We start from the raw sequence: 10,965 nt of genomic DNA, 5'->3' as shown, positions 1-10,965 counted from the left end.
ATTAAATTTGGGGCTTGAAAGTAAGTGGAAAAAAGTAGGCCTGGGACCATTTCTCCAGAGTGGGGTGGACCTGCGGCTTTGTCTGCATATCTTTGAGCTATGCATCTAACCTCATTTGCCTTAGCTTTGTGCCTGACACTTATGGACTTAAAAAAAAAATTCAGAAATGAAGTGGGGATGGGAATTGTGTGTCAACTTTTAATGAGTCCCCAGGTATCACAGAATATCCCTTGGTTTATTCACTAATGAAACCTGGAATTGGCTCACAGGGAATGTTATGTCAGTGGAGTTTCACAGGAAGTTCAGGGCAAGTGTTTTTCATCTCTCTGTGTCCTCCAAGAATGATGCTCAGGGACCTTCACTGATGAGAACACTGGGGTACACCTGAAGGTGGCAGGTTCAGATGAGATACTAATTGTGAGAAATGGAGTATTTCCTACCATATCAGTAACAAGAATGTCATAGTCATCAGCAATTCTGGCCCTCAAAATGTGAATTCCTAAGCCCTAAGGACAAGCAGAAAGGAGAACAATACCTGTACAACCTGGCAGCCATGCGGCTACAACCACTCCCTATGGTGAACACTGAGAAGCTCAGGATGTTAAAAAACACAGAACACTGGCCCCGGATAGCTGAGATGCGTAGGAAAAAAATATTTTGGTGAGCCCAGACTCTTGCATCTTCCCATAAATAAAAAGCGCTAGATTCCTTAACTTGAGATACCTGGTTTTCTTTGATTAGCAATAATCTTTTGTTGTTCAGTCTACCTGTCCCTGTTGCTAACTTCTGTATAACCTGACTCCTCTGCTTGCCTACTTGGAGCAGCTATCCTAGGGTTTTTGAGATGCTGTCTCCTAGGTTTGAGGTTCTAAAAATTCCCACCAAATAAAACATAACTCTCAATTTTTAGGTTGTGACTATTTTTTTTAGTTGACATCTGCTAAGAAGACCATACTACATCATTTCAACTCAGTTTTTAGGATTTTTTCAATTTGTGTTCTTAGAGAAGCTGACTGTCAGTGTTGTTAAGTTGCTCAGTTGTGTCCAACTCTTTGTGATCCCATGGACTGCAGCACACCAGGCTTCCCTGTCCTTCACTATCTCCCAGAGCTTGCTCAAACTCATGTCCATTGAGTCAGTGATACGATCCAACCATCTCATCCTCTGTCATCCCCTTCTTCTCCTGCCTTCAATCTTTCCCATCATCAGGGTCTTTTCCAGTGAGTTGGCTTGTCACATCAAGTGGTCAAAGTATCGGAGTTTCAACTTCAACATCAGTCCTTCCAATGAATATTCAGGTTGACTTCCTTTAGGATAGACTAGTTTGGTCTCCTTGCAATCCAAGGGACTCTCAAGAGTCTTCTCCAACACCACAGTTCAAAAGCATTAATTCTTTGGTGCTCAACTTTCCTTATAGTCCATCTCTCACATCCATACATGAGTACTTGAAAAACCATAGTCTTGACTAGATAGACTTCTGTTGACAAAGTAATGTCTCTGTTTTTTAATATGCTGTCTATGTTGGTCATAACTTTCCTTCCAAGGAGTAAGTGTCTTTTAATTTCATGGCTGCAATCACCATCTGCAGTGATTTTGGAGCCCCCAGAATTAAAGTCAGCCACGATTTCCACTGTTTCCCCATCTGTTTGCCATGAAGTGATGGGACCAAATGCCGCGATCTTAGTTTTTTGAATGTTGAGTTTTAAACCAACTTTTTCACTCTTCTCTTTCACCTTCATCAAGCGGCTCTTTAGTTCCTCTTCGCTTTCTTCCATTAGGGTGATGTCATCTGCATACCTGAGGTTGTTGGTATTTCTCCCGGCAAACCTGATTACAGCTTGTGCTTCATCCAGCCCAGGATTTTGCATGATGTACTCTGCATATAAGTTAAATAAGCAGGGTGACAATATACAGCCTTGATGTACTCCTTTCCCAATTTGGAATCAGTCCATTGTTCCATGTCTGCTTCTAACTGTTGCTTCTTGACTTGCATACAGATTTCTCAAGAGGCAGGTAAGGTGGTCTGGTGTTCCCATCTCTTTATGAATTTTCCATAGTTTGTCGTGATCCACACAATCAAAGGCTTTAGCATAGTCAATGAAGCTGGTGAGGACTGTTCTCTCCACATTCTTAAATGCATATTGAAAACCAAGGCCTAGATAACTTAGGACTTCTTTGAATGACTCATATCAGAAGACCCACATTCAAACCCTGGTCCATCCAATTTCTTGTTGTGTGACTTTAGTGAAGTGAATTGACTTCTCTGAGTCACCATCTGCCAGTGGGAAGGCTAATATTAATAGTACTTCATCTTAAACACCATCTTCAGCTAAAGAAAAAGGGGCTGTTGGGAGCAGTAATTTGAGACTTCAATAGGGAGAAAAGCAGTTCACATAAAAATGGAAAAACTTTCTATCTTGGAGGTGGCACAGCTGCTTGGATCACATGGGAATGCAAATTGATACAACCACTATGGAGAACAGTATGGAAATTTCTTTAAAAACTAGGAATAAGACTACCATATGACCCAGCAATCCCACTCCTAGACATATACCCTGAGGAAGCCATAACTGAAAAAGACACATGCACTCCAATGTTCATCACAACACTATTTACAATAGTTAGGGCATGGAAGCAACCTAGATGGCCATCAGTGATGCACGGGTAAAGAAGTTGTGGTACATATACACAATGGAATATTACTCAGCCATAAAAAGGAACTCACTCACCTCAGTTGTAATAAGGTGAATGAAACTAGAGCCTATTATACAGACTGAAGTAAGTCAGAAACAGAAAGACAAATATCGTATTTAATGCATGTATATGGAATCTAGAAAAATGGTACTGCCCTATTTGCAGAGCAGCAATGGAAACACAGATCTAAAGAATAGACTTATGGACATGATGAAGTGGGTGTAAGGAGAGGGTGGGATGAATTGAGTGAGTAGCGTTGAAACATAATCACTACTGTATGCAGAATTAGATAGCCAGTGGAAATTGTGCTGTATAACGTGCTGTATGATGCAGGGAGGTAAAATACGGTACTCTGATAACCTAGAGGGTTGGGATGGGGTGGGAGGTGGGAAGGAGGCTCAAGGGGGAGGGGACACACATATACCTATGGCTGACTCATGTTGATATATAGAAGAAACCAACACAATTTTGTAAAGCAATTATCCTCCAACTAAAAATAAATAATTTTTTTAAAAGATGGAAAAGCAAACACTGGGTAAGCAATTAAAAAATAAACAAACAGTCCTACAATGAACACCATAGTATGTATGTCTTTTTCAGTTATGGTTTTCTCAGCATATATGTCCAGTAGTGGGATTATTGGGTCTTATGGTAGTGTTACCCCTAGTTTTTTAAGGAATCTCTATACTGTATTAGAGTTGACTCACTGGAAAAGACTCTGATGCTGGGAGGGACTGGGGGCAGGAGGAGAAGGGGACGACAGAGAATGAGATGGCTAGATGGCATCACCAACTCGATGGACTTGAGTTTGAGTGAACTCCGGGAGCTGGTGATGGACAGGGAGGCCTGGCGTACTGTGATTCATGGGGTCACAGAGAGTCGGACATGACTGAGCGACTGAACTGAACTGAACTGAACTGATACTGTATTCCATAGAGGTGGTATCAAGTTACATTCCCACCAACGGTGCAAGAGAGTTCCATTTTCTCCACACCCTCTCCAGTATTTATTTTTTGTGGATTTTTTTTTTTTTATGATGGCCATTTTGACAGGTGTGAGGTGATATCTCATTGTAGTTTTGACTTACATTTCTCTACTAATGAGGGATGTTGAGCATTTTTTCATGTGTTTATTCACCATCTGTATGTCTTCTTTGGGGAAATGTCTGTTTAGGTCTTTTGCCCACTTTTTGATTAGGTTGCTTGTTTTTCTGGTATTGTTGCATGAGCTGCTCTTATATTTTAGAGATTACTTCTTTGTTTAGTTCACTGTTATTTTCACCTTGCTTATAGTTTCCTTCTTTGTGTAAAAACTTTTAAGTATAATTAGCTCCCATTTGTTTAATTTTGTTTTTATCTCCATTACTCTAGGAGGTAAGTCATAGAGGATTTTGCTGTGATTTATGTCATGGTGTTCTGCCTGTGTTTTCCTCTAAGAGTTTTATGGTTTCTGGCCTTACATTTAGGTCTTTAACCCATTTTGAGTTTATCTTTGTGTATGGTATTAGGAAGTGTTCTATTTTCATTCTTTTACATGTAGCTGTCCAGTTTTCCCAGCACCACTTATTGAAGAGACTACCTTTTCCCCATTGTATATTTTTGCCTCCTTTGTCAAAGATAAGATACCCAGAGGTGCACGGGTTTATCTCTGGGCTTTCTATCTTGTTCCATTGGTCTATATTTCACACTATCATTTCTTGACTGCTTCTCCCTTGTCTTGCATCCCCCCAATTCCCTGATTTAACAACTGCTTGAATGTGCCCTTTGGAACTCAGGGTAGGTCATAGAGGTTGGAGCCTACTTCCTGCAAATAAGAAATGGCAGGGGTGGGGGAGGGGCGGGTACAGAAAGGCCTCTGTGCCCAGGAGCCCCACAGGGTCCTGCTCAGTTTTGTTGCCAACCTCTTCCTTCCTCCTCTCTTTCCCATATTTTCCCCATATATTTTGTATTTTTTAATCCAATTGAGTAATCAGATCTGTTCCTAGTGCCCTACTCTCTCTCTGTCCTTTCCATTTTAGACTCTTTCGCTTAACTCAGCTCAAAATAAAAACTTCCCTTTAACTCCATTACTCCACAATGGAGTGAGAAACTACAAACAGCAAATCATTTTCTCAGAGACACTCTATTTTCTTTTGTGCATTTGTTATAATTAAAGGATAATAGTAATAATACTCTAGACACAGTACTTTATACATAGAAAAGACTCAGGTCTGGTGGGTTATTAATTTTAGGTAATTTATTCTTATTCTTTAGGTTGTTGATTCTTATTTTGGGGGGGTGTTGAAGGGACAAAATCTTCTCTTGATAATCCATTCAAGAAGAATCACGTACATCAGGGTCCTGACACATCCTTGTGATATTGCTCACCTGCCTATACGTAGGTAGCATATTCCTAGGCATAGATAATGGGATACAGTTCATCACATTGGATATAAACAAGATATGATGGCTTGAGGCTATAAGAGGGGGGAAATTGGAGGAAGTCAAATAGCTACCATACATCATACTCCTAAGGAGTGCGGGTATTTTCATATACATGTATCATCACAAGAGTTCTATGAAGAAAGGCATTATTGCCTCCAACCCTTCTACCCTATACTGGTGGTTAGGAGTTTAGGGGACAGAAAGTTCTGCGGAAGCTTCTCTGTATGGCGTTCTTCAGCTCCTTATTCCTGAGACTGAAAATGATGGGGCTGAGAAAGGGAGTGAAGACCGTGTAGGTGGTAGTCATCAGCGTGTTACTGTCCATAGAGTGGGGGCCCTTGGGCTTGAGGTAGATGATGGAGGCGAAACCATAGTGCACGACCACTATGGTGAGGTGGGAGACACAGGTGGAGAAGGTCTTGTGCCGGCCCTCAGTGGAGGGGATCCTCAAGATGGCAGCCACGATGAAGACATAGGAGAGGAAGATGAGGAATAGGCACCCCATCAGGGCTGTGACACAGACCAGGATCACACCCATGGTGACAGAAGCTGTCTCCTTCCCACAGGCCAACTTCAAGAGGGAAAAAATATGGCAGAAAAAATGGTGTATCTCCTTAGACCCACAGAAGGTGAGATGAAAAACTATCAGTGTCACCACCATCCCCATGACTGAGCCACCAGCCCAGCACGAGGACACAAGGCGGGCACAGTCACGGGTGCTCATGAGCACGTTGTAGTGCAGGGGGTGGCAGATGGCGATGTAGCGGTCGTAGCCCATGATCATGAGCAGAAAGGAGTGGGTGTAGCCAAACGTAAAGGAGAAGAACATCTGGCTGGCACAGGCCACAAAGGTGATGGAGTGGTGGGTGGAGATCATGTGAACTAGCATGTAAGGAGTGATGGCAACAGTGAACAGTACCTCAGAGATGGAGAGGGCGCACAGGAAAAGGTACATGGGGGTGTGGAGGCTGTGCTCCCTCCAAATGGTGACCATGATAAGCAGGTTCCCCAGCAGTGTGAACAGGTACATCAGCAGGTACAGCAGGAAGAAGGTGGGCAGGAGCTGCTGAGGGAAGTTGGAGAAGCCGATGAGGATGAATTCAGACACTGTGCTGTAGTTCTGACCAGACGAGGATGCTGCATCTGGGGAGATCAGAAAGAGAATGAAGGCACAGTAGTTAAAACAGAGGCTCTAGCATACATTAAAGGCCAACTGAAGAGCTCTACACTGTACAGATCGAGAAGGAAATGGCAACCCACTCCAGTATTCTTGCCTGGAGAATCCCATGGACAGAGGAGTTTGCCAGGCTACAGTCTATGGGGTCACAAGAATCGGACACGACTGAGCAACTAAGCACATACTATACACAGAAGTTGGACTTCCCTAGTGGCTCAGACAGTAAAGTATCTGCCTGCAATGTAGGAAACCAGAATTCGATCCCTGGGAAGGTCCCCTGAAGTAAGGCATGGCAATTCACCCCAGTATTCTTGCCTGGAGAATTCCATGGACAGAAGAGTCTGGCAAGCTACAGCCCAGGAAGTCACAAAGAGTCGGACAAGACTGAGCAGCTAACATTTTCACTTCACTTCTTTTTTCATACTGTATAGGAAGTTCCCAACATATGAACCTTCAAGTTGTAAACTTTCAAAGATATAAACCTGTGTTCAAATGTCCACTCACATAAGTTGGTTCACATATTTGGTGAGACCTGCTATACTTTTCAAGGTACTGTGCTCTAAGATTAAAAATGTCTTCTTTATTTTTTGTGTTTATTTTCTAAGTATTTTTTTCGTGTGAAAAGTATTATAAGCTGATAATGGTACAGTATTGTATAGCCAATTGTGTTAATTGGGTACCTAAGCTAACTTTGTTGGACTTGAAAGAAAATTACACTTATGAAAGCACTGTGGTAATGGAACTCATTTGTATGTAGGGGGCTTACCATATATCCATTTGCTTAGCTTCTCTGGGTCACACAGTCTCCATCAGTAAGTTGGAATAAATCATTATAGCTTTTGCCATTCAGCATTGTGATAAACATCAGTGAATCAAGTACTTAAGACATAGTTTTGGTTCCTAGGTGTTTATTAACAGTGATGAAAAGAAATAGAATATCCAGGTTTGTAATCAAGACAGACATGGATGATCAGGGTCATAGTTTCTTGAATACTGTACCTGTTCTAGGTTGGATTTTGTATTTATAAAAATAATTTTTTCTCTGAGAGATTTTTCTTTTAATTGAGTAACCCGTCTGTCTTTATTTCAGTACTGTCTTCTTTTAGTACTGAATTCATTTCTGCCATTGTATCCAGTGTGTGTGTATATGCATGCATGTTAAGTTGCTTCCAACTCTTTATGACCCTACAGACCATAGCCCACCAGGCTCCTCTGTCCACGGGATTCTCCAGGCAAGAATACTGGAGTGGGTTGCCATGCCCTCCTCTAGGGGATCTTTCCAACCTCTAGATTGAACCCACATCTCTTGTGCCTCCTACATTGGCAGGCATGTTCTTTACCACTAGCGCCACCTGGGAAGCCTGTGTCTGCTCAGTCACTCAGTTATGACCATTTGCGATCCCATGTACTGTAGCATGCCAGGCTTCTCTGTCTATGGAATTTTCCATGCAAGAATACTGGATTGTGTTGCCATTTCCTACTTCACTGGAAGCCTATTTATGCAATCTGAAGAGAAACCAGATTATTGTATGTATATATATATATATATATAAATTGAAGAGAACATTTGAAAATAAAAGGACTGGTGAATATATGCCAGGCAAATGTTCACCAAAGGAAAATGAAGAAGCAATGTTGAAAGCAGAAAAAAATAGAATTTAATGAAATAATAGTCATAAAATCTCTGCTACCACATGCCAATAAAATGAACCAGGTTCCCTGGAGAAGTGGTCTGTGCATGGATACAAACCTAAAACATCTCTCCAACAGTGCAATGGAACTTTCACTGAACTGTGTGTTAGTGCTAAAGGATACTGGAACCAGACTGAAAATGTGCCCATTGGCATAGCTGAGCATCAGAAAGAGTGATCATGTGCAAACGATGGAGGAACAAGCTAAAGGATGCCAAGAAGAAGCAATTAGGAAATCCAGAAGGTGAAAACTTTCAAAGAACAGTTAGTTGAATCTCATCAGCAAGCCAGGGTCATGGAAAGGGTGAAGAGAAATTCAAGGAACAGAACAATCACATCCAACATAGGTACTAGATTTGATGTGGATTTAGATAAGCTAGTTGTAAGGTGTTATTAAGGATATAGAGAAGAATTTGATTTGTTATGGGTGAATGATGAGGTATTAATAATATGAAGAGATCATTATTAATTCAATTATTAACTTTAAGTATGAGCTTGTTATTTTGGCTATGAAGGAAAATATTAGTAGCTTAAATACATACTGAAATTTAAAAATTACACACATGTGCAAACCAAGGAAGAAAGAAGAATATTATAAATAGCCTATATAATTGACTCAATGGACATGAATTTGAGCAAACTCTGGGAGACAGTGAAGGACAGGACAGCTTGGTGTGCTGCAGCCCATTGGGTCACAAAGAGTCAGACACGACTTAGCAACTGAATGACAACAACAACGATGTACCCTATATAATTAATAAAAAAATAATGAACACAACTTTCAGTGAAATAGATATGAGACAGAAATATATAAATTGAAACTAGATAGGTAGATTTTAAAACTGAGGTTGCAAGTTTTGATAGGGTTTAGAAATGCAGTTTGAGAATTATTAATTATTATGCAATAATAATATTCATACATTAACTCCTGAATATACTTAGGCTCTTCACCAAGCAGAGACTAAACATAATTTTCAACCATATAGAGAATTTTAACAAAACTTGGCCTTCTGTTTGGACATAGAGCAAACCTCCATACACGTCAAAGTATAAATATTATATAGATTGTAGTGCATTAAAATTGGAAATCAGTAGAGAAGAAATACCTTTCCAAATTCTATAAGTTAGAACCTCAATATAATATTAAATAATATTTTTTCTGCAGCAAGTCATAAAATGAATGAAGAAATATTTGTAATAATTTAATCATCAAATGTCAAATTTATAAGCTAAAAACAGTACTGTCACGGGAAACATTGCTTTAAGCATACATATACATATATGTCATAAGACTTTATTCAGAAAGCAAATCATTCTTAACACAGCCAGAATCAAGCGATTGGAAAAGATTAATAAGATAGAAACAAGGAGACAATTGCCAATGAGAAAACACAAAATTAAAATTGGAAAATAACTACAGAAATAAATGACATTTCTAAATCAATGAAAATAATAAGAAAAATATGTTAAGAAATTCAAACAATAAATGAAATGAATACATTCTCAGAAACATGTACAATTTCAAAGCTGGTTAAAGAAATAGACACTGTGGATATTCAAAAAAGTTTTAAAGAAATTGAAATGGTTAAAGACCTTCTCTTTCTATAATCATTAACCCCAGTGGGTTTATAAGTGAATGCTCATAAATTTTTAAAGAACAGTTTATGAATACTTTATGTATAATCTTCAAAAATATAAATAACAGAAAAATAGTTGAAATCTACCATGGTCATTTCATCATGTTAATGTAATCTTGATTCTAAACCAGGTCAGAATGTTTATAATTATGGACTCACTTTACCTATTTATGTAGATTTGAAAATCCATTATATGATATTATCAAGTCAAATGAAATAGTGTAGTAAAAATCATATAGTATGATCAAGTGGTATTGGTTTATCCCATGAATGATAGGATGCACAGCATCAGATAACCTATCATGTGAATCATCACATAAACTAAAAAATTGTATAAGTATTTTTATCAAGTAAAGAACATATTTTCTAAAATTCAACAATTATGATTTTTTATTTAATTAACATATAAGATATCAGTTTCAGGTGCACGACATAATGATTTGTTATATATCTATTTATGATGTTTTAAAAATCCTTTTGCAACGTGAAATCTAAGGGAACTTTCTTAGCTAGATAAAGAGAATATACTACAAAACTGAAAAGTAGTATACTAAGTGGGGAAGTTTATGTGTATTATTTTAGGATCAGAAGCAAGTCAAAGTTACTCACTGTCTCTGCTGTTCTTTAACATGGAACTGAAAGTCATGAATGATGCTACAAGGAAAGAAAAAAGAAAAAATATATATATAAGGATTGGAAGAGAAGAGACTTGAGCATCTAGAAAGATAAAAGAGTTGAGACATAATATGTTAGTGCAGTAAGAGAGCATGGTGCCGCAGAAGGCGAGATCAGCTTCCAAAAATCAGTCTTTCTCAAGGTATTACACCGTAACAATCATTCAAAATATGCAACTTAAGTTAAAATCAAGATAATACTCCCAAAGAAACACATATTATAAACAAATAGCTCTCAAGCATTTTGGTCTTAGGATCCCTTTACTAAAACTCCATAACTGTTGAGGCTCCTAAAGGGTTTTTGTTAAGGTGGACTGTAGCTATTAATTTTTACCATGCTAAAAATTAAAGCAGAGAATATTTAAAGTATTTAGTTAGTACATTTTAAAGAATAATAGTAAACCTGTTTCAAGTTAGTGATGGTAACATTTATTTAAGTGTAATTCCGTTTTCAAAAACATTTAGTGAGAAGAATAGCCTAGTTTTACATTTTTAAAAATATGCCTAATGACTGCCTTATAAGAGACAGCTTGATGTTCATGTCTGCTTCTTCATTTAGTCTGTGGTAAATACATTGTTTTTAGCTGAAGCATATGATGAAAACACATTCACACCTGTAATTGGAAAGGGGCTTCCCAGGTGGCTCAGGTGGTAAAGAACCCACCTCCC

The 10,965-nt window shown here is 38.8% G+C and overlaps 1 protein-coding gene across 1 annotated transcript; it reads right to left on the bottom strand.

Moving 5' to 3' along the window:
• Window positions 1-5,298: 5,298 nt before the first annotated feature.
• LOC129558728 (olfactory receptor 10H4-like) lies at window positions 5,299-10,322 on the bottom strand. The gene is made up of 2 exons (XM_055430104.2): window positions 10,232-10,322; window positions 5,299-6,260 (listed from the first exon to the last, which is right to left on the bottom strand). Exons 1-2 carry the CDS (start codon window positions 10,266-10,268, stop codon window positions 5,299-5,301), a joined length of 999 nt encoding a protein of 332 aa, XP_055286079.2. The 5' UTR covers window positions 10,269-10,322.
• Window positions 10,323-10,965: the final 643 nt, after the last annotated feature.

Source organism: Moschus berezovskii, chromosome 8, assembly GCF_049115385.1.
Source record: "Moschus berezovskii isolate FMDL1 chromosome 8, NW_MosBer_1.0, whole genome shotgun sequence".
In the NCBI taxonomy this organism is placed as follows: Eukaryota; Metazoa; Chordata; class Mammalia; order Artiodactyla; family Moschidae; genus Moschus; species Moschus berezovskii.
The sequence above is the reverse complement of the archived record's forward strand: the minus strand, read 5'-3'. Positions and strand labels throughout refer to the sequence as shown.

Coding starts and splice junctions, on each gene's coding strand:
- LOC129558728 (XM_055430104.2), bottom strand. CDS start 10,268: ATGACTTTCAGTTCCATGTTAAAGAACAGCAGAGACA. Junction 6,261..10,231: donor GTTAAAGAACAGCAGAGACA/GTGAGTAACTTT, acceptor TGATCTCCCCAG/ATGCAGCATCCTCGTCTGGT.